Below are 23,919 nucleotides of genomic sequence, written 5' to 3'. Positions count from 1 at the left end.
AGCTTCCGGGTCATGTGGCCAGCATGACTAAGCCGCTTCTGGCGAACCAGATCAGCGCACGGAAACACCGTTTACCTTCCCACCAGATTTATCTATCTACTTGCACTTTGATGTGCTTTTGAACTGCTAGGTTGGCAGGAGCTGGGACCGAGCAACGGGAGCTCACCCCGTCGCGGGGATTCAAACCACAGACCTTCTGATGGCAATCCCTAGGCTCTGTGGTTTAATCCACAACGCCACCGGCGTCCCACACAGTTAATTAATCACAATTATATCCCACTTTTATTGCAAGGTGGTGTTTACCCAGCGAGTTTCACGGCCGAGGAGGGGATTTCAACCCTGGTCTCCCACTTTCAAGGCTGGCACTAACCACTGTGCCATACTGCTTCTATGGACCACAATTCCTATCTGCCAGAATGGTGGAAAACACATGGCCGGGGGGGGGGGATAACACGGCTAATCCAGCCTTCAGCAAGAGGGTGCTTTTCATAACATGACTCTTGGCAGCCCCAGCTGTATGATGCTGGCTCTGACAGGGACTGTGACCCACAATATCAGGAGGACAAGGGAAGCAGCCTAGCAAAGGCTGCCCTAATCGAGCGGTAGGCCTAAGGCTGAAAGCTTTCCTTCCAAAAATGAGTAAGAGCTGCCATTGTGGGCGCCACAGTTTAAGGAGGATACTGAGAAGCTGGAAGGTGTGCAGAGGAGAGCGGCCGAAATGGTAAGTGTCCACACCTTATGAAGAACAGTTGAAGGAGTTGGGGGTGTTTAGCTTGGTTAAATAAGGCCGGGAGGTGCTATCATAGGCAGCTTCAAATATCTCAAGGTGTTGTCCCATGAGAGACGGAGCGAGCTGGTTTTCTCTTGCTCCGGAGGGCAGGACTCGAACCCATGGCTTCGAGTTACAGGAGATTCTGACTAAACCTCAGGAAGATGGCAGTAAGATCTGTTCTGGACATGAGGCGGACTCCGTCAGAAGGTGAAACGGATTCTCGTTCCTTATTTATTTATCATTTGCTTTTCCGTCATACCTCGTCGTCAACGCATACTATGTGACAGAAAACTAATCAGAAAAAGATGGCATGGATATAAAACCTAAACACGATAGTAATAATGGATTCCCTTGGGAGATTTTTAAGCAGAGGTTGGATGGCCACCCGTCATGGATGCTTTAGCTGAGATTCCTGCAATTCAGGGGGTTGGAATAGATGGCCCCTGGAGGTCCATCCAACTCTGTTTCTGTAGCGTCGCGAGGGACGTGAACAGCTGAGCTTTCCATCATGAACTTTCCCCCCTGCGCTCCTGGAAATTTCCAAGGGAGCAAGCAGACAGACAGATGTTCTCCTGCTTGGCTTACGAAACCTTTAGCCCAGGCATAGGCAAACTCTGCGCATGGTAACGCCTTTTACCTTCCCGCCGGAGTGGTACCTATTTATCTACTTGCACTTTGACGTGCTTTTGAACTGCTAGGTTGGCAGGAGCAGGGACCGAGCAACGGGAGCTCACCCCGTTGCGGGGATTCGAACCGCCGACCTTCTGATCAGCAAGTCCTAGGCTCTGTGGTTTTTTGGGGGTTTTTTTGAAAATAATATTTATTAAAGTTTTAAAAGTTACAAAAAGAAAAAGTAAAAACACCATATTAAACAAGAACAAAGCAGCACATCACAATAAGGGGGGGGGGAAGGAAAAAAAAGAACAGAAAAATAGAAACAATTAAAAAAACACATCAAACCTTCCCTTAACCTATCTTTCATTTGCTTGTTTCCTTGACCTCCTCACACCTCCCTTTTTTGTATTCTAGTTCAGTTAGCTATTTCAGCAAATCCTTTCCATCTTTTCCAGTTTTTGTCCTGTAATTTATCTTGATATAATCTAACTTTACTTTCCCTCCTCTCACCAATTAACAGTCTATTTTTACTTAATCCTTTATAACATTTCTGCTAAAACCACATAACTTCATTCCAACATCCTTCTAACATTCATTAATTTTACAATGTTTCTGTAAATAATCTTTAAATTTCTTCCAATCTTCTTCCACCGACTCTTCTCCCTGGTCTCGGATTCTGCCAGTCATTTCCGCCAGTTCCATGTAGTCCATCAACTTCATCTGCCATTCTTCCCAGGAGGGTAGATCTTGTGTCTTCCAGTACTTTGCAATAAGCATTCTTGCTGCTGTTGTAGCATACATAAAGAAAGTTCTATCCTTCTTTGACACCAATTGGCCGACCATGCCCAGGAGAAAGGCCTCTGGTTTCTTCAGAAAGGTATATTTAAATACCTTTTTCATTTCATTATAGATCATCTCCCAGAAAGTCTTAATCCTTGGGCATGACCACCAAAGGTGAAAGAATGTACCTTCAGTCTCTTTACATTTCCAACATTTATTATCGGGCAAATGATAAATTTTTGCAAGCTTGACTGGTGTCATGTACCACCTGTAGATAATTTTCATTATATTCTCTCTTAAGGCATTACATGCCATAAACTTCATACCTGTGGTCCATAACTGTTCCCAGTCAGCCATCATAATGTTATGTCCAACATCTTGTGCCCATTTAATCATAGCTGATTTCACTGTTTCATCCTGAGTGTTCCATTTCAACAGCAAGTTATACATTCTTGACAAGTTCTTAATTTTGGGATCTAACAGTTCTGTTTCCAATTTTGATTTTTCCACCTGGAAGCCAAATTTTTTGTCCAAATTATATGCTTCCATTATTTGGTAATAATGAAGCCAATCTCGCACTCTATTTTTTAGTTTTTCAAAACTCTGAAGTTTTAATCTGTCTCCCTCTTGTTCCAAAATTTCCGAATATTTCGGCCATTTGGCCTCCATATTGAGCTTTTTCTGAGCCTTCGCTTCCATTGGTGACAACCACCTTGGGGTTTTATTTTGAAGCGAGTCCTTATATCCAGACAGTGCTTTTCTGACAATATGGTTTTTAAACGCTTTATGTGCTTTGACCTTATCATACCACAAATATGCATGCCAACCAAATACATTGTTAAAACCTTCTAAATCCAACACATCAGTGTTTTCAAGAAGCAGCCATTCTCTCAGCCAGCAAAAAGCGGCTGATTCATAATAAAGTTTAAGGTCTGGCAGGGCAAATCTACCTCTTTCTTTAGCATCAGTTAATATCTTAAATTTTATTCGAGGCTTCTTGCCCTGCCAGACAAATCTGGAAATATCTCTCTGCCACTTCTTGAAACAGTCCATTTTATCCAAAATTTGCAATGTTTGAAACAAAAACAGCATCCTTGGCAATACATTCATTTTTATCACAGCAATTCGGCCTAGCAATGATAGCTTCAGATTTGACCATATTTCTAAATCCTTTTTCACTTCCATCCAACATTTTTCATAGTTATCCTTAAATAAATTCACATTCTTGGCAGTCATATTAACCCCTAGGTATTTCACTTTCTTAACCAGTGTTAATCCTGTCTCCTTCTGAAACCTCTCTCTCTCAGTCACTGTTAGATTTTTCTCTAGAACCTTAGTTTTCGTCTTGTTCAACTTAAAACCCGCTACCTGACCAAATTCTTGAATCAGTTCCAGTACTCTTTTAGTACTAGATTCTGGCTCCTGTAATGTCAATACCAAATCATCGGCAAATGCTTTCAATTTGTACTGTTTAGCTCCGACTTGTATACCTTTAATCAATTGGTCCCTTCTAATCATGTTTAAGAGAACCTCCAGGACCGATATAAAAAGCAATGGAGAGATTGGGCAACCTAGGCTCTGTGGTTTAGACCACAGTGCCACCCGCATCCCTATGACATCTCTAAAGGTAAAGGTAAAGGTACCCCTGCCCGTACGGGCCAGTCTTGACAGACTCTGGGGTTGTGCGCCCATCTCACTTAAGAGGCCAGGGGCCAGCGCTGTCCGGAGACACTTCCGGGTCACGTGGCCAGCGTGACATCGCTGCTCTGGCGAGCCAGAGCCGCACACGGAAACGCCGTTTACCTTCCCGCTGGTAAGCGGTCCCTATTTATCTACTTGCACCCGGAGGTGCTTTCAAACTGCTAGGTTGGCAGGCGACATCTCTAGGCAGCAGCAAATCTACCCAGAGGATCCTTGTGGCAGGGGATTTCAATCAGGCCTGCCTGAAGAACGTTTTTCCTAAGTTTGAACAGTATGAATTTCCCCACTAGAGGGAAGAATATTTTGGATCGTGTGTTTTGCCCTGAAGCGGACATACAGGGCAATTTCCCTCCCCCACTTAGGTTCATCTGACCATTCACTTTTTTATGTCCGAAGTATATCCCCCTTAGGTATGCGGGGGATAACCCACAGCGCCACCCATGTCCTATAATCAGCCATAAAGGTAAAGGTAAAGGTACCCCTGCCCGTACGGGCCAGTCTTGACAGACTCTGGGGTTGTGCGCCCATCTCACTTAAGAGGCCAGGGGCCAGCGCTGTCCGGAGACACTTCCGGGTCACGTGGCCAGCGTGACATCGCTGCTCTGGCCAGAGCCAGAGCCGCACACGGAAACGCCGTTTACCTTCCTGCTGGTAAGCGGTCCCTATTTATCTACTTGCACCCGGAGGTGCTTTCGAACTGCTAGGTTGGCAGGCACTGGGACCGAGCAGCGGGAGCGCACCCCGCCGCGGGGATTCGAACTGCCGACCTTTCGATCGGCAAGTCCTAGGCGCTGAGGCTTTAACCCACAGCGCCACCTGCGTCCCATAATCAGCCATACCAACAGGCTAAAAAACAGTTTCTATCTGTGGGCTGTTAGGCTGCTGAGCGGAAAATAATATAGCACAACTGACTTCCGGGGTTGGTGTGTTTTGCGACAAGCACACAGAGTGCAATGAGATTGAGTGTTTGGGTGGGGAGGCTCGGTTAATTTCATTGTACACACGTTGTACATTGACAATAAAGGTATTATTATCCCTAGCTAGCAGGACCAGTGGTCAGGGAAGATGGGAACTGTAGTCTCAAGACATCCGGAGGGCTGAGTTTGCCTATGCCTGCTTTAGCCAACCCCAGCTGCTTTGGACTACAACTCCCATGAGCACTCGGCCAAAATGTCAAATGGACACCAGTGATGGGAACTGTAGTGAAACTCAGTATATCTAGGATGGTGAATATTAACAGCATCACCACGCCTGATGCTCTGCAGAGTGAAATCTGCATCGGATGGTTAAAATCCTGCATCATCCGGCTTGTTTCCAGTTCCGAAGGCTGAAGGCAAATTTAAAGAGAACCCCAACCTGCCTTTTATTTTTATTTTATTTATTAAACTTACATACCACCCTTTTATCAAAAGATGCCAGGGCGGGGTGGGGGGCACATTAAAAACACATTACAGAACGTCAATAATAAAAGCATAATAAAAACATACTGACGAATAACAAAACAGTTAATAAGTCCTCTGCTTTAAACGGTGAACGATGAAATTCGGCATGTGCCACTGCTGCCCCATTCCAGGCAAATTCTGCTAATTAGAAAAATTAATTTGAGACAACTTGGGTGCACTGGTGAATGTTGATATTCACACACACACCCAAAAAAAACACACTATCTAGAATATATCTGTGTTCACATATTTGACTGAAGAACATTCAAAATCTCAAAGGACCCCAAGTTACGTATTCCACAGAATTGATCACCTGAGATAATTTGGCCGTGACTTAAGCCAATTAATAAATCAGCCACTAGTGGAAATCTTACTTTAAAACAGATGCAGATTTATAGCTCTGCTTCTCTATCTAGGTCACTAGGGCAATATATTATTATTATTATTATTATTATTATTATTATTATTATTAGCAGCAGTAGTAGTAGTAGTATTATTTATATACCACCCTATAACCAGAGGTCTATGTGGGGTGGAGGGTGACCCGAGAGGCTCGTACGCAGCGAAAAAAAGAGGACACCAAACTAAGGTCACATCTGCATCTGACGTGTAAAGACCACTTAATGCACATGGATAACCGTAGCTCCGCAGAGGATCAGCTACAGTTCCCAGGGATTTTATAGGAGAAGCAACGTCCTCTAAATGCATGGCATGGATTCGAGTTTTGCTCACCCCTCTTCCGACTCGCTGCATGCTCTGAGGGGCTGTTTTCCCAGCAGCCTCTAGGGGCGCTGCTTCCCTGCGCTGAGGAACAGCATGCTCAGAGGCACCCTGCGCAATGACAGAGGATTCTGGGAGCTGCTCTCAAGTTCCCAGGCTTGAGGGAACCACCCATTCTTCTGCCCACCCATGACAAGCAGCCAGCCAGCAGGCACTTCCCTTCCTCCAGAGCCAACATGATTCTCTCTAGATATACCTGAAGGAGCGTCTCCACCCCCATCGTTCTGCCCGGACGCTGAGGTCCAGCTCCGAGGGCCTTCTGGCGGTTCCCTCATTGCGAGAAGCAAAGCTACAGGGAACCAGGCAGAGGGCCTTCTCAGTAGTGGCACCTGCCCTGTGGAACGCCCTCCCAGCAGATGTCAAAGAGATAAACAACTACGTGACATTCAGAAGACATCTGAAGGCAGCCCTGTGCAGGGAAGTTTCTAATGTGTGACATTTTAATGTACTGTATTTTTTGCTCTATAAGACTCACTTTTTCCATCCTAAAAAGTAAGGGGAAATGTGTGTGCGTCTTATGGAGCGAATGCAGGCTGCGCAGCTAACCCAGAATCCAGAACATCAAGAGGGATCACTGCTTTCACTGCGCAGCGATCCCTCTTGCTGTTCTGGCTTCTGAGATTCAGGTACTTTTTTTTTCTTGTTTTCCTCCTCCAAAAACTAGGTGCGTCTTATAGAGCGAAAAATACGGTGTTTTTAATCTTTGTTGGAAGCCATCCAGAGTGGCTAGGGAAACCCAGGCAGATGGGCAGGGTACAAATCATCATCATCATCTAGATATCATTTGGGCTCCCAACTCTCATCAGCCCCAGTCGGGGATGAGGACAGGAGCTGGAATCTGGGAAAGCCAGGAGGACGCCGTGGCCCTGATCCAGAGGTGGTCACGCTCTCTCTTTGGTGTGTATTTTCCAGTGCAGGCTGAGGTAATTTCTGCTGATGAAGCCCTTGCCGCATTCGGCACACTGGAAGGGGAAGTCGCCCGTGTGTTCCTTGCGGTGCGACAGCAAACGAGCCAGGTGGGCGAAGGCTTTCCCGCAGTCCCTGCACCTGAAGGGCTTCGGGAGGGTGATCCGGGGAGATTTCAGCTTCCATTTCTGCCGAGGGCTCTTCCCACCCTCCGCCGGGGCCTCCTGGCCGGTCGGAAAGCCATCGCTGGGCTGCCCCGTCTCCTCTGGATTCTGCAGCTGCAGTCCCTGAGAAATGTACACCTTTTCTATCGTGTGGGAAAGGAGACCGGAGCCCCTCGCTGCCGCGAGCAGCTGGCCCCTTCTGACATGGTCGTGGCGATGCGCGATAGCCGAACTCTGGAAACCCGACACCTTCCCGCAAAGGAGGCACATGTACCTCAGCCCCGCGTGGAACGCTTGATGCTTGGAAAAGTGAAGCTTTGACAAGCTCTTCCCACACCAGCAAAGCAGCCTGGCCTCGCCCGGCACGGCGCCTCCTGCTGCACACCGGTGTTCCTGCAAACCGCTCTTGAACCCGAAGCTTTCCCCGCAGCGGTGGCATATAAAACTCTTCCCTTCGGCGTGGCCTTGCTGGTGAGCGGCCATCTGCCACTTGTACACCAGCTTCTTCCCACACTCCTGGCATTTGTACAGCTTCTTGGTCGCACAAGCCGTGGCGGGGCCGCCGGAGCTGCCACCACCGTCCGTGTGGGCCACACTCTGGCGGCGCTGCAACGCAGCCTTATGCCTCCTCTTGTGTCTGCGGAGGCTGCCCTTGGAGGCGAAGTGTTTGCCGCACTCCGGGCAAGCGTGCTGAGCGGAGGAGGCCTGCGAGGGAGGGTGAGGGAGCCCCGTGTCGCCGCGGCTGCCCTCAGAAGCCGGCCGGCCGACCCCATGCTTGTCGCTAGCTTCCTGGTGTTCCCCCGGCAGAGCGACTGGGGAGGAGGCATTTAACAGAGGCTTCTGCAACCACTGCGCACTGCAGTACCTGTAATGTACCTCGAGGTTCTCTTCCCACTTGAATAGCAGCCCACATCCGGTGCAGGGATACGGCGTCTCGCCTCTGACATCTTCGTCCTGGTGCAGTCGCTCGGGGTCCTGCTCCTGCGAGGCGGCCTGGTTGCCCCTCACGCCACGCCCGAACAGCGACGCGAAGTGCAGCCGGAAGGTGAGCTTGCAGAGACACTTCCGCCTGCGCCGATCGTGCTTCTTCAGCGCTTCCTCCAAGTGGCCCTCCTCGTGCATGGCGAGGTCGATCCGGTGCATGAATGAGGCCTTGCACTGGACGCACGGCCGGGGCCTCGCCTCCTCGTGGCTTTTCTGGTGCCGGAGGACGTCGAGGAAGCCGTGGAATCGGTCCCCGCAGTCTGCACACTGGTGCAACTTCTCGGGCGCTTGTTGCGTGCTCAGACGGTTCTTCCTGGCGGAGGTTTTCTCCCCGTCCGCCCCGGCAGGAAGGTGCGTTCTCTGGTGCATCCTCAGAGAAAAAGGGCTCGTGAAGCACAGCCCGCAAGCAGAACAAGCAACGGACATCTTCCTCGCGGCGATCTCCTGATGCATTCGAAGCAGCCCTTCCAACCGGAACCTCTTGCCACACTCCCTGCATTTATACTGTTTTGGTGGAACGGCAGGCCTCTGGGAGCAGGCCGGGCTTGCAGGACTTTGCCCATGTCCAATGTGCAAAAGAGGCTCTGCCTTTGCAGGGTTCCTTTGTGGTCCGGCCGACAAATACGTCTGCTTGGGGTTGCCCCCCATATCACCGCGTTGGGTCACTACGTCCTTAGACGTGTCACGTAGCGTCTCAAGAGATCCTGCCTGCCCTGTGCGTTCCTCACGACATGCCTTTGAGGGCCCATCATTTGCTGGAGGGAAAGAGAGAACGTGGAATTATTTCTCTTTGGAGAACAGAACAGGTGAGAGGGTCGCATCTGTCCGTACTCAGAGCAGAACCATTGCAATTAGTAGGCATAACTAAATTAGGTTCATCAATTCCTTTTTAAAAGAAAGCTTCCATTTGCAATTTTTCACTGTAGAGTCAGAAAGGACCTCAAGAGTTATCAAGTTGCGCCCCTTGCAATAGAATAGAATTTTATTATTTCGGTCACAGACCGGTTCCAGCCCACATACAATATCAAGGAAGTCATAAAACACAATAGAGATACATTTGAATTTGCAATTAGGTATAACAGGGACAATACAGATATAGCAACAGTTAAAAAATATATACATTAAAACTTAGCCACTAACATATAACCTAAAATTATCATTTAAAACCTTAAGCATTATAGCACAGCTTGTTCCCCAAGTTTTATGGCAATCGCACAGAATTTGACTACCCTTAACGTGATCTCAGGATTCTTGTCCTCCACCAGGGATTTTAGACACTGAAGTTCGGATTCACTTGGAGATTTTTGCATAGCAGGGATAATAAATACCGAGCGTATATCCCCGTAGAAACAGCAGCGTAACAAGGCATGAGAGACAGTTTCTACCTCCATCAAGTTGCAGGGGCAGACTCGTTCTGTGAATGGTCTATCCTCAAATCTGCCCAGCACGTTGAACCTAGCGAAGGTAAATGACCATCTTTATTTGTAATTTTGACAAATAATTTGCTGGGGTAAATCCCCTCCCGTTATCTTTCATTGCTGGGTGTTTATTCATCTCACTCACATGGCACTGCAGTTCCACATCCCAAAAATTCGTTGGCGGATTAGTCCTCTAGCTTTCTCATAACCTACAGCTATCAGGGCCTGTGGGGAAAACCCCAAGCCTCTTAGATTTTCATGCAGTGTAGCTTTCCATTAGTGATGCAGGTGGCACTGTGGGTTAAACCACAGAGCCTAGGGCTTGCCGATCAGAAGGTCGGCGGTTTGAATCCCCGCAACAGGGTGAGTTCCCGTTGCTCGGTCCCTGCTCCTGCCCACCTAGCAGTTCGAAAGCACATCAAAGTGCAAGTAGATAAATAGGTACCACTGTGGTGGGAAGGTAAACGGCGTTTCCGTGCGCTGCTCTGGTTCGCCAGAAGCGGCTTAGTCATGCTGGCCACATGACCCGGAAGCTGTACGCCGGCTCCCTCGGCCAGTAAAGCGAGATGAGCGCCGCAACCCCAGAGTCGGTCACGACTGGACCTAATGGTCAGGGGTCCCTTTACCTTTACTTAGCTTTCCATTTGGATTGGTAAGAATCCAGTCGGGTTACACCCCTTGCAATGTACTGTATTAACTTAAATTAATGGCTGGCCATTGTTCTTTCAGCAGTTATAATTGTCAACTGAGTCCTCCCCCTTTCGGAGCTTTTGTGTAGATTTGGAATAATAATAATAATAATAATAATAATAATAATAATTTATTATTTGTACCCCGCCCATCTGGCTGAACTTCCCCAGCCACTCTGGGCAGGTTCCAAAAGATAATATTAAAATACTCTAATACATCAAACATTAAAAGCTTCCCTGAACAGGGCTGCCTTCAGATGTCTTCTAAAAGTCTGGTAGTTGTTGTTCTGTTTGACATCTGGTCGGAGCGCGTTCCACAGGGAGGGCGCCACTACTGAGAAGGCCCTCTGGTTCTCTGTAACTTGGCTTCTCACAGGGAGGGAATCACTAGAAGGCCCTCGGAGCTGGACTTCAGTGTCTGTGCTGAATGGTGGGGCTGGAGACGCTCCTTCAGGTATACAGGACCGAGGCCGTTTAGGGCTTTAAAGGTCAGCACAACACTTTGAATCTTGCCACCCTGACCTTCCAACTCATTCCACTTTTAATTTCCACTCACTTGCAGAAACATTTCCAGCAGGGTCTCTGACTCTAGATTCCTGGGTTCCTTCGATGTCCAGACGTTCACACTGCTCAAGCCAGGCCACAACTTCCGCTTTGGTGACCGGCCGCCCTGCTCACAGAGGGAAATGAGGGAGACAGAAAACACAGCGTCAGAAACAATATTTTGACAAAGAGGACTTGTTCTCTGCATGCTTGTGATTCTCCCTTTCCTTCATCAGCCCCTCTTTTAGAAAAAAGCGAATTCAGACACTCCACTTAATCTACTGTTGCTACCTGCCCCTAAAAAACCCCCACTCTGATTCACTGGCAACGATTTTGAGGTTTTCCAGCCTGAAAAGAGACTAATGAATTTTGGCTGAAGACGAGCAGTAGGTTTCTTTTTTATATATAATAATTTTTATTAATTTTAACACATAAATTATAATACATACCACAAAACTTCACCACTTATACAATCTTTTTTTGGGACTTCCATCAGCACCTCTGATGATCCACCATTTTAACCACTTCGTATGCATTTCTTAAATTCATATTGCCTTTAATTATCTTAACTAACCATCCTCCCCTTTATCCATTTTTGCAATAGTTCCAATAATTCACCTCACAAAACTTCTTGCAAACCTACAAACATAGTCTGATCATCACAATTACTTTTCATATAGTCTGTAAATTTACACCAGTCTTCTGTGAATTTCTGGTCCCGCAGATTTCAAATCTTGATGAGCAGTAGGTTTCTGGCAGTCAGCCAAAATGAATTCGTAGGAATGGCTTCCCTAGTTACAAGTAACTAAGGAATAATAATAATACAGTGGTACCTCGGTTTATGAACTTAATCCATTCCGGAAGTCCGTTCTTAAACCAAAACCGTTCTTAAACTGAGGCACGCTTTCCCTAACGAGGCCTCTCACCGCCAGTGCCCTACCAGTGTTCAGATTCCGTTCTTAGGTAAAGTTCTCAAACCAAGACACTATTTCCGGTTTTGCGGAGTTTGTAAACCGAATCCTTCGTAAACAGGATTGTTCTTAAACCAAGGTACCACTGTAGTAGTAGTTGTGTTGCTGTTTATTTTTACCCTGCCCATCCGGTTGGGTTTCTCCAGCCACTCTGGGCAGCTCCCAACAGATAAAAAACAGAATAAAACATCAAGTATTTAAAACTTCCCTAAACAGGGCTGCCTTCAGATGTCTTCTAAAAGTCAGATAGTTGTTTGTTTCCTTGACATCTGATGGGAGGACGTTCCACAGAGCGGGCGCCACCACCGAGAAGGCCCTCTGCCTGGTTCCCTGCAACCTCGCTTCTTGCAGTGAGGGAACCGCCAGAAGGCCCTCGGAGCTGCACCTCAGTGTCCGGGCAGAACAATGGGGATGGAGACGCTCCTTCAGGTATACAGGACCGAGGCCGTTTAGGGCTTTAAAGGTCAGCACCAACACTTTGAACCGTGCTCAGAAACGTACTGGGAGCCAATGCAGATCTCTCAGAACCGGTGTTATGTGGTTCTGGCGGCCACTCCCAGTCACCAGTCTCGCTGCCGCATTCTGGATTAGTTGTAGTTTCCAGGTCACCTTCAAAGGTAGCCCCACGTAGAGTGTGTTGCAGTAGTCCAAGCAGGAGATAACCAGAGCATGCACCACATCTTGAGAACAAGATGGATCTGCGTTTTCTCATTCATAGAAAGTCAAGCTGCGATATTTGCGGAGGCCTTTTTTCAGCTGTGGGATTCTCCTTACCTGCAACGAGCAAAGCTTCATAGTTATCTGTCAACACTTCCCAGTACAGCTCCTTCTGCCACTTGGCTAGGGACTTCCACTCGCTCCTGGAGAAATAAAGAATGACGTCCTCAAACCTCACTGTTGCCTGAAATGAGAAACATTTCCATTTTGGAGCCACATGATAAGAAAGGAGGTTCCAACTAAACACGAGGAACAACTGTCTGGTGGCAAGAGCTGTTTGACAGTAGAAAGTGGTAGAATCTCCTTCATTGGATTTTTTAAAAAGAGTTGGATATCACGGGTTCTTTCGTTGCAATTTTTGCATTGCACGGGGTTGGGCTAGTGGTTTATACCCTTCACTAGAACAGGCTGGACCATAGCTGTCAGCTTACAGATTTGAAAATAAGGGACCAGCAGCCTCGGAAATACAGTGGTGCCCCGCAAGACGAACGCCTCACAAGACGGAAAACCCGCTAGACGAAAGGGTTTTCCGTTTTGGAGGCGCTTCGCAAAACGAATTTCCCTATGGGCTTGCTTCGCAAGACGAAAATGTCTTGCGAGTTCCTGCGGGGTTTTTTCCCTCCCCCCCCCTTTTCTAAGCCGCTAAGCCGCTTATCAGCTGATCTGCTAAGCCGATAAGCCGCTAAAAGCCCCTAAACCGCTAATAGCGCTAATCCGCTAAGCTGTCAATGGGCTTGCTTCGCAAGACGAAAAAACCGCTATACGAAGAGACTCACGGAACGGATTAATTTCGTCTTGCGAGGCATCACTGTAAGGGATCAGCAGCCAAAATAAGGGATTTTCCAAGGGGCACAGGTATGTTCGACTTCTGAGCCCCTCCGAGCCAAAGGCAGAAAGCCCAGCCAGCGACCAAAGCAAGCCTCAAGCAGTGGTTCCCACAGCGCAGCAACCCAGCAAAGGGGATGTGTGGGAGTCATAAAGCCAAGGCAGAGGCTTGTAAATACCACAGGGTGCCCCCTGACCTCGGCTGACCAGCACTCTGAGCTTTACAATGTATAGGAATGTATTGACTTTAAATGGAGTTGTGTTTCCTCTGGGCAGTGTTTCCTTATATGGTGAGGGGAGTGTCAAACCATTACCAGGCATGTAACGTGAGACATTGCCAGATGACCATGCTGTTGGTGAGGACAAAGGATGTAATAAAAGTTACCGGGGAAGGGAGAGGTTCGAAGGAGCTGCCCATCCATTATGAAAATACTCGCTGCCTCTCTGTGTCTTCTTTCTATGCTATGCTAAGCACCATCTATGACGGCAGGACTCTGTCAGGGATGCAGCAAGGAAAACCACCATCACCTCTCCGCTGGGAAGCGCTGAGCAAAGGCGAGTCCCCAGGCAACGCGGCCGATTTGATCGGCACAAGGCATGCAAGCTCCGCCCCCCAGTCGTTCTCAGACTCCTTATTGGGTGAGCAATGCAGCCAAGCAACACAGTTGGAGCCTCCCTCCTCCCTGGCCGGCACGGAGGGAGGGAGAGGAGCTGCTTCCTTTGAAACCCGGGAAATTTAAGGGACATCATCAATAAGGGACAGCAGCAGGAAACGGCGCTCAGATAAGGGAGTTTCCCACCAAATAAGGGACGGTTGACAGCTATGGGCTTGACTACTGTAATTCGCTCTACACGGGGCTGCCCTTGAAACTGTCCCACAAACTCCAGCGGGTGCAGAATGCTGCAGCGAGGCTCCTCGCGGGGTCCCTGCCATGGGAGCATATTCACCCAGTGCTTTACCAGTTGCACTGGCTCCCGGTGGAGTATCGGGTCAGGTTTAAGGTGCTGGTTTTGACCTTTAAAGCCCTTTGTGGCTTAGGGCCCTCGTATTTACGGGACCGCCTCTCCTGGTCTGCCCCGCAGAGGACCTTAAGGTCCATGAATAACTATAGTTTAGAGGTCCTGAGCCCTAAGGAAGTCAGACTATCCTCCACCAGGGCCAGGGCCTATTCAGTGATGGCTCCCACCTGGTGGAATGCTCTGTCCCATGAGACTAGGGCCCTTCAGGGTTTAACCTCCTTCCATTGAGCCTGTAAGACAGAGCTATTCCACCAGATGTTGTTGAACTACAACTCCCATCACCCCTAGCTAGCGAGGCCAGAGCTCAGGGATGATGGGAGTTGTAGTCCAACAACATCTGGGGACCCACAGGCTGAGAACTGCTAAGATATGATCAGTACTTTTTTTCTTAACAAATGTTTAGGGGTACTGTCATTTTGACTCAAGAAAATCACCATTCTATAGTTCAAATCGGGGGAAATAAATACAGTTAATGGACAAAAGGCCGCCATCGGGGTAGCAATGAAATTGACGATTCACCGTGTTAGAGAAGAAACTAAAACAATAATAAAAAAGGAATCTTCTTTAAAATTAGTTTTACATAAAAGTTATACACCATAAATATAACATTTTCACAGATTAAAAAAAGAAAATATTTCTTTCGAACCTTGAGACCTCATTTCTTCCCTCTATGGGTTCCAATTCTAAATTTTATTCCTGCATCTTTTACTGTAATCTATCTGTGATATAATCATAGTATCCAAAATCCATGTTACATTACAAGTGTCATTGTATTCCTGCCAATGATTTCATTAAAAAAAAAATTATCGATTTTCCACAATTATAACAAAAACCACAAAGCAGAATGACACACAAAAACAGAAAAAAAGAAAAATACATCAATGAACGAAAAAAGAAAAAAGGAACAATAAACAGATAAACAATAACAACAAACTTAATTCTTTACAAATCCAACCTTTTAAACATCTTGGTTGACTTCCTCTAGTCCCTCCCTTCTGAATTTCCTTGTAGTTGAAAGTAACAGCTTTCCAATATCATTATTAAACTTAAACAGCCAGCCAATGATTTCAACTGTGTACAGTGATCTCTCAAATATGTTACAAAGTTATTCCAGTCTTTTAAAAATACTTGGGTCTTCCCTGGTTTCTGATCTTTCCCGTCAGTCTTGCCATTTCTGCATATTCCATTAAAAAAAAATTTGTTTCTTCTCCCGTTAAAATTCACAAAATGTTTAGGGGTATGCGTACTCCTGCATGCCCCCAGGAAAAAAAGCGCTGGATATGACAGTGCTTTGATATGCCAAGTTTAGAAGGTGCTCGGGTGTTTTGCATGCATGGCTCCACATTTAAGTCTTGGCTTCATTAGGAGGTCCTCAAATGTTATCTAAATTCAACACACTAGATTCACCACACCCCAAACTGCTACCCACATAGAAACATATCAGTCACCAGAAAAACCGCTTACTAAATCTACCTAGGGGAGAGAAGAGTCCATTTGCTAGCCAGAAAGGCATACATGCAGATTTACCAATTATTCATTTCTGAGCTTCATTTAATTTTTTAATTATTATTATTTAAAGTAGATGCCGGTGGCGCTGTGGGTTAAACCACAGAGCCTAGGACTTGCCGATCAGAAGGTCGGCGGTTCGAATCCCCGCGACGGGGTGAGCTCCCTTTGCTCAATCCCTGCTCCTGCCCACCTAGCAGTTCGAAAGCACGTCAAAGTGCAAGTAGATAAATAGGTACCGCTCCGGCGTGAAGGTAAACGGCGTTTCCGTGCTCTGCTCTGGTTCACCAGAAGCAGCTTAGTCATGCTGGCCACATGACCCGGAAGCTGTATGCCGGCTCCCTCGGCCAATAAAGCGAGATGAGCGCCGCAACCCCAGAGTCGGCCACGACTGGACCTAACGGTCAGGGGTCCCTTTACCCTTTACCTTTAAAGTAGACACAGTACTGGAAGTTTCAAATTACAGCACAGCACAGCAGATCTGAAGGCCCTCCTGGCTGCAGCTGATAGGAGTTCCAAGTGCAAAATATTTGGAAATACAGTATATTTGCAGATGAGCAAAGGCAGCGCTGAATTGCCCAAAAGGCAGACCAGACATGCGTTTAGGCACCAGCATGCGGGGGGACCCCCCAAAAAAGTATTTTATTTTAAAGAATTTTGCGTTTGATATTCTTGTAGTCGTCATGGAGCGAAATCCGAACTAGGCTATGACTTTCTTGCACTCCTAAACCCTTCCCCATTCTGCCGTCCTCATTTTATTTACTAAACCGGGGGGGGGGGGTGGAGCACGCGTCCTAGATTGCAATAAGGCGAGATAACCAGAGACCGCAGCAACTTTCTGCTTTTGTAATGATGATTAAAATTATTTTTAGTATTGTTTTGAATTACATATCGGGCGGGGGGGGGGCGGGGGGTTCGCCACAATCTTTCCAGGGCTCCAAAGGTCTTTAAAAAGTTGGCTAAAGAGGCTGGTTCCGAAGTCCCCCCAGGTCTCCAGAAACTGCGCGCGCGCGCGGGCAGCCCATCATCTCCTTGCCAGGGCATCCGGGTCGGCCTAAGCCTTGAAAAGTGGATCTCTTTCACCCAGCACTGCCTGAAACTGCCACCTCCCCGATCCAGGGATCCACCCCAAGTTTTGCAGAGCAGGCTCTCCAGCAGCCCCCTCCCCCCCAACTGCACCAGTTGCGCTCCTACCTGCGAAGCGCAGCTTGTTGTTTCATGGGCAGGCATGGCGCCAATCTCCAGAGCGCTTCTCCTCGCAGCACCTCCGGTCTGGGCTGCCGGGGCGGAGCTCCAGGGCTTTCAGAGGCGTGGAGAAAGCGAGAGATTCTTCTTTTCCCGACTTCTTTCTGGCTGAGCCTTGCCACGCGCGGAGAAGGCGCTTTACGCACGGATTAAGGACCTGGGAAGCTCCGGTTTAAAACCCCTGACTGCCCTCGTTGCGCGCGGTCTTAGACTCATAGAATAGAATCATAGAATCCTGGAGTTGGAAGAGACCACAAGGGCCATCGAGTCCAACCCCCTGCCAAGCAGGAAACACCATCAGAGCACTCCTGACATATGGTTGTCAAGCCTCTGCTTTGTTGTTGTTGTTGTTTAGTCGTTTAGTCGTGTCCGACTCTTCGTGACCCCCTGGACCAGAGAACGCCAGGCACTCCTGTCTTCCACTGCCCCCCGCAGCTTGGTCAGACTCATGCTGGTAACCTCGAAAACACTATCCAACCATCTCGTCCTCTGTCGCCCCCTTCTCCTTGTGCCCTCCATCTTTCCCAACATCAGGGTCTTCTCCAGTCTTCTCTTCTCATGAGGTGGCCAAAGTACTGGAGCCTCAGCTTCACAATCTGTCCTTCCAGTGAGCACTCAGGGCTGATTTCCTTCAGAATGGAGAGGTTTGATCTTCTTGCAGTCCATGGGACTCTCAAGAGTCTCCTCCAGCACCAGAATTCAAAAGCATCCATTCTTCGGCGATCAGCCTTCTTTATGGTCCAGCTCTCACTTCCATACACTTCCATAAAGACCTCCAAAGAAGGAGACTCCACCACACTCCTAGGCAGCAAATTCCACTGTCAAACAGCTCTTACTGTCAGGAAGTTCTTCCTAATGTTTAGGTGGAATCTTCTTTCTTGTAGTTTGGAACCATTGCTCCGTGTCCGCTTCTCTGGAGCAGCAGAAAACAACCTTTCTCCCTCCTCTATGTGACATCCTTTTATATATTTGAACATGGCTATCATATCACCCCTTAACCTCCTCTTCTCCAGGTCTTGGGCCACTGGCGTCCCCTGCGCCGCGCCTACTCGCAGGGTCGTTGTGCAGAGGGGGGAAACGAGCAGGGGATGCAAACGCGCGCACCTGCAACCAGTGGATTCAAGAAAAGAGATTCCGGCTAGAGACCAGGAAGAACTTTCTGCTGTTCGAAAGTGGGGTTTTAAGCAGAGGTTGGATAGTGTGAGAAATAATATATTGTTGCCTCTTCGTCGTTTATAAAATAAGATGTTTTATACAAACATTTAGTTGAGCACATACTTCAGCCTATATATATATATAATGTATTTTTATTAAAGATTTTCTTTGTTTAAAAAAGTATGTGCAATTGAGGCATCTGATCAAGGCCTGTATTTTAAAATGAGCTTAAAGATATATTTGCAAATGTTTGTATGTTTCATGCCAGGCAGAAACCAGCTGGTTAAGTACTTTGGCAGTTGTTTATCTTCCTGCTCTCCTGAACAAGGGCCCCCCTGATTTATAGCAGTAGCAGGAGACAAGTTTCTCAAAGTTGCAAAAGGGAATTACAGGCTGGGAGCAAATGTTACACTGACCCTACATATTACAGAATACAATCAAGCTGCAAAAACACTAAGAGTTGGTAAATAGTAAGATTTATTGTTTAACAGAAAATAATACCATGTGCCTCCCATCAGACTCTAGCCATATTTTCCTAAGGTTTAAGGTATACTGAGAGAGTTAAAGGGCAATAAATTTTGGGAAGAGCTAATGGGAAAAGCAGCTGGCTGGGAAAGGGGGGTGTAAACTGAAGAGGCTTCTTTTGAAGCTGTTTTTACTGAGTTCCTTTTTTACTCCTGAAGCAAAGTTCTTAACCTGAGGTAATATTTCTGGGTTAGCGGAGTCCATAACCTGAATCATCTGTAACCTGAAGCGTATGTAACCTGAGGTACCACTGTATTTTACTTAATATATGTGGGGTTTTGTGTCAGCGTCTCTTGTGCAGGTTCTCTGCTATTCGCTTGTGTTCCTTTGGTGGTGAGAGAGGTTGGGGTTGGCCAAGATTTTGAATAAGTGCTTCTAAGCAATTCTTTATTTATACAACATTTGTTGTTGTTTAGTCGTGTCCGACTCTTGGTGACCCCCTGGACCAGAGCACGCCAGGCACTCCTGTCTTCCACTGCCTCCCACAGTTTGGTCAAACTCATGCTGGTAGCTTCGAGAACACTGTCCAACCGTCTCGTCCTCTGTTGTCCCCTTCTCCTTGTGCCCTCCATCTTTCCCAACATCAGGGTCTTTTCCAGGGAGTCTTCTCTTCTCATGAGGTGGCCAAAGTCTTGGAGCCTCAGTTACAGATAGGTAGCCGTGTTGGTCCGCCATAGTCAAAACAAAATAAAAAAATTCCTTCCAGTAGCACCTTAAAGACCAACTAAGTTAGTTCTTGGTATGAGCTTTCGTGTGCATGCACACTTCTTCAGATACACTGAAACAGAAGTCACCAGACCCTTCTATATAGTGAGAAGGTGGGGAGGAGTATTACTCAGAAGGGTGGTGGGATTGGGTGATTGGCAGATAGCTGTGTTGAGCCTGTTGACGACTCTTAACGACTGCAATAGGTCTTACAGGAAAAAGCAAGGGGTGAGAAGGTGAAAAATGGCACCACCTTATACCGTAAACCAACTGACCGACAAACATATCTACATGCCTCTAGCTACCATCCCAAACATACCAAACAGTCCATTGTATATAGCCAGGCACTACGTTACAGCCGCATCTGTTCCAATTCTACAGACAGAGACTCTCACCTAAGAGATCTACAGCAAACCTTTTTAGAACTAAAATACCCAGCAGATGAAGTTAGACAACAGATCAACAGAGCCAGACTGATACCCAGAGAGAACTTGCTGCAAGACAGACCCAAAAAAGAAAATAACAGAACACCTCTAGTCATCACATACAGCTCCCAAGTTAAAACAGTACAACGCATCATCAGAGATCTACAACCTCTCCTGGACAATGACAGTTCTCTTTCTCAAGCTCTGGGAGGAAGACCTTTCATTGCCTACAGACAGCCACCCAATCTTAAACAACTCCTAACCCACAATACTACTACAACCAGACTTAACACGGACACTGGCACCAGAGCCTGCAATAAACCCAGATGCCAACTTTGCTGCCACATACACCCGGACAACACCATTACTGGCCCCAACAACATCACACATACCATCTCGGGACTATTTAATTGCTCATCGTCTAACATTGTGTATGCCATCAAATGCCAACAGTGTCCTTCAGCTCTCTATATTGGACAAACAGGCCAAACCTTACGTCAAAGAATAAACGGACATAAATCTGACATCAGGAACCACAAGACAGAGAAACCAGTAGGAGAACACTTCAATCTACCAGGACATTCTATACAAGATCTCAAAGTAGCTGTTCTATTACAAAGGAATTTCAGAAATAGACTGGAAAGAGAAGCTGCTGAATTGCAACTTATTACCAAACTTAAAACCATGGAGAGACCTGGTCTGAACAAAGACCTTGGATTCTTATCTCATTATACATGACAAAGCCATTTTTCACCTTCTCACCCCTTGCTTTTTCCTGTAAGACCTATTGCAGTCGTTAAGAGTCGTCAACAGGCTCATCACAGCTATCTGCCAATCACCCAATCCCACCACCCTTCTGAGTAATACCCCTCCCCACCTTCTCACTATATAGAAGGGTCTGGTGACTTCTGTTTCAGTGTATCTGAAGAAGTGTGCATGCACACGAAAGCTCATACCAAAAACTAACTTAGTTGGTCTTTAAGGTGCTACTGGAAGGAATTTTTTTATTTTGTTTTGGAGCCTCAGCTTTAGGATCTGTTCCTTCCAGTGAGGACTCAGGGCTGATTTCCTTCAGAATGGAGAGGTTGGATCTTCTTGCAGTTCATGGGACTCTCAAGAGTCTCCTCCAGCACCATAATTCAAAAGCATCCATTCTTCGGCGATCAGCCTTCTTTATGGCCCAGCTCTCACTTCCATACATCACTACTGGGAAAACCATACAGTGGTACCTCCGGTTAAGAACTTAATTTGTTCTGGAGGTCCGTTCTTAACCTGAAACTGTTCTTAACCTGAGGTACCATTTTAGCTGATGGGGCCTCCCGCTGCCGCTGCACCACCGCTGCACGATTCTGTTCTCATCCTGAAGCAAAGTTCTTAACGCGAGGTACTATTTCTGGGTTAGCGGAGACTGTAACCTGAAGCGTATGTAACCCGAGGTACCACTGTACAGACCTTTGTCAGCAAGGTGATGTCTTGGCGCAATTCGCAATCTTTACATTGATTCTATGTTTCATGCTTTATTTTGCTTCTCATATAAGAACGGATGCCTGCTTGGCTAATAATTTACAGTTGAGAGCTGATAAAAGTAACCACAAGAAGCCCAGGATATGCAGAAGACAGATTAGCAGAAAGCGATGTACCCACTCTGTAAGATACACAGGATGTAGCTAACTTGTGGTTGTGGAACATGAACACAGGAGCTGCACACATCTATGCCTGATGGTTAATATCTGTCGTTATCAGATGAGAAACAGACTTGAACTTGTATAAGAGAAGCGTGGAAGTGGAGCAGCTTGCAGTGATGGTAATTAAGGCCCCTGCAATAAAGATATTCTGCTGATGCGTCAATCAGATTATCTAAAGGACCTTGTGACCATATTTGTACAATGATTAGCATGAGAAATGGGATGATGTTATGTTAATAAGGAAAACAAAATATGCTGCGGACTTTCCATACCCTTTCTACGAGGGGAGGGAAGAACTTTGAGGACTTTAAAAGCTGCATAATTTCTGTGTCTCTTTGTGCCTGCTCTATATACAGTGGTACCTTGGGTTACGTACGCTTCAGGTTACATACGCTTCAGGTTACAGACTCCGCTAACCCAGAAACAGTACCTTGGGTTAAGAACTTTGCCTCAGGATGAGAACAGAAATCGTGCTCCGGCGGCACGGCAGCAGCAGGAGGCCCCATTAGCTAAAGTGGTGCTTCAGGTTAAGAACACTTTCAGGTTAAGAACGGACCTCCGGAACGAATTAAGTACTTAACCTGAGGTACCACTGTACAGGTTACCCTCTTGCAAGCGTATTCAATAAAGCTTTCCTAATTCACCAAACTTGTCCAAGACCATTATTTTTACCATCTCCTCAGAGTATTGCGGAAGAAGGATGTCAATCAACAGCTGATGATCTCCTTCTACCGGTCCACAATGGAAAGTGTCCTTTCTTACTGCATCACGGTGTGGGACGCTGGTTTGACATCATCTCATAGGAAGTGCCTACAGAGGGTGGGGAATACAGCACAAGATATTATGGGCTGTCCCGTGAATCCGCTGGATGAAATAGCAGAAGAACGTTGCCTCAGGAGAGTGAGGGAAATTCTCAGGGATGATTCACACCCTGGCTGGCACTTTCTTGAGCTCCTGCTCTCGGGCAGAAGATATAGAAGCAGGATTAGTCGCACCAACAGGGTAAAGAACAGCTTCTATCCTGGGCTGTTAGGCTGCTGAAGGAAAAGAGTACAACAGGACAACTGACTTTCGGGTTTGGTGGGTGTGCGTCAGCAAACGAGGGGAATTAAGACGAAGAGAGCTGAGGGGGGGGGGCTCGTTTAATCTCACTGTATACAAGTTGTACAAGTGACAGTATTATTAAGGATACAGAAGACCTTAAGTCTTGATGGACCATTTTTCATGTATAACAGAGAGCCATCTGCCATGTACGATCTAGCTGAGATTCTTGCGTTGCACAGCGTTGGACTAAATGACCCTTGGACTTAGCTGAGAGGGCAAAGATGACATGTTTAATTAGAGGGGGGGGATATTATTGACATTTATAAAGGATTGGAAAAGGAACCTGCAATATCTGGATTTGAAGACTGAAAAAAGGTTGGCTTGTAGAAAATAGAATAGTTGGATGTTAATGAGTGAATACTGTATTTGGCTGACAGACAGAGAATTGGAAGCCTTTTTATCTTCTTCCATTTTCTTTTATTTTCTCATTTTCCTCCCCCCCATTTTTTTTGCTTTTGTTCCTTTTAAGATCACATTTTCCAAGTATTTCTTCTACTCTGGTGTATTATAAAAATGTCCTTTGTATTGGGTGCAAACTTTTGTCTTCTGATAAGTATCAATAAAAATAAACCGGTTTTTAAAAGTATGCTGGTTTTTACAAGCTGCATAAAAAATTGTGCGAGCCACTTTGATCCCCAGACTTGGGGGGGGGGGAGAGCAAGATATAAATAAATATTCTAATCATAATAATATCAAGAGCAATTGAAGTGAAATATTTGATTAATATTTCGCCACCCCCAGAAGCATGCAAGTACGCACACAAAAGCAGCAAAAAGTGTAATCCTAAACATGCTTATTCAGAAATAAACCCCATTGTGGTCAATGAGCTTACTTTGGTGAAATGAGCACACAATTTCAGTTTAAGCAAGCCTCATTTAATTCATTTGGACTGACACCCGAACAGAAAATTTGTGCTGCTGATGTGGTTTAAGGGTTCTATGCAGACAAATGTGAAACTTTAATTGGAAATCATTTTTATTGGGACAGAGGATCGCAGCCCATATGGCTAAATCTTCAGGGTCTGAAGACAATACGTGCACTAATTTTCCCTCTCTCTCTCTGTCTCTCTCTCTCATTCACTCTCGCAGGGTTCCCTCGCTTTTTCCCATCCTGCCTCCAAGTTAACAAGGCTAACCTCAGATTCAGTCATTGAGGCTGAGCAAAGCTACATTTGCATATATTAAAAAGGTAAAGGACCCCTGACAGTTAAGTCCAGTCACAGACGACTCTGGGGTTGCGGCG

The 23,919-nt window shown here is 46.6% G+C and overlaps 1 protein-coding gene across 1 annotated transcript; it reads right to left on the bottom strand.

Annotated features, from left to right (window-relative positions):
• Positions 1-5,229: 5,229 nt before the first annotated feature.
• Positions 5,230-17,083, bottom strand: LOC307199103 (uncharacterized protein). Its single transcript, XM_079946740.1, has 4 exons — positions 17,028-17,083; positions 12,540-12,666; positions 10,808-10,921; positions 5,230-8,899 (listed from the first exon to the last, which is right to left on the bottom strand). The coding sequence occupies exons 1-4, from the start codon at positions 17,061-17,063 to the stop codon at positions 6,972-6,974; spliced, it is 2,205 nt and encodes a 734-aa protein (XP_079802866.1). The 5' UTR covers positions 17,064-17,083; the 3' UTR covers positions 5,230-6,971.
• Positions 17,084-23,919: the final 6,836 nt, after the last annotated feature.

This window comes from Podarcis cretensis (assembly GCF_951804945.1).
Source record: "Podarcis cretensis genome assembly, chromosome: 12".
In the NCBI taxonomy this organism is placed as follows: Eukaryota; Metazoa; Chordata; class Lepidosauria; order Squamata; family Lacertidae; genus Podarcis; species Podarcis cretensis.
The sequence above is the reverse complement of the archived record's forward strand: the minus strand, read 5'-3'. Positions and strand labels throughout refer to the sequence as shown.

What these genes read in the sequence shown, in the direction of transcription:
- LOC307199103 (XM_079946740.1), bottom strand. Translation starts at nt 17,063, where the DNA reads ATGCCTGCCCATGAAACAACAAGCTGCGCTTCGCAG. An exon ending in CAACAAGCTGCGCTTCGCAG is followed by an intron (nt 12,667 to 17,027) that starts GTAGGAGCGCAA and finishes TTCTCATTTCAG; the next exon opens with GCAACAGTGAGGTTTGAGGA. An exon ending in TGAAGCTTTGCTCGTTGCAG is followed by an intron (nt 10,922 to 12,539) that starts GTAAGGAGAATC and finishes CTCTGTGAGCAG; the next exon opens with GGCGGCCGGTCACCAAAGCG.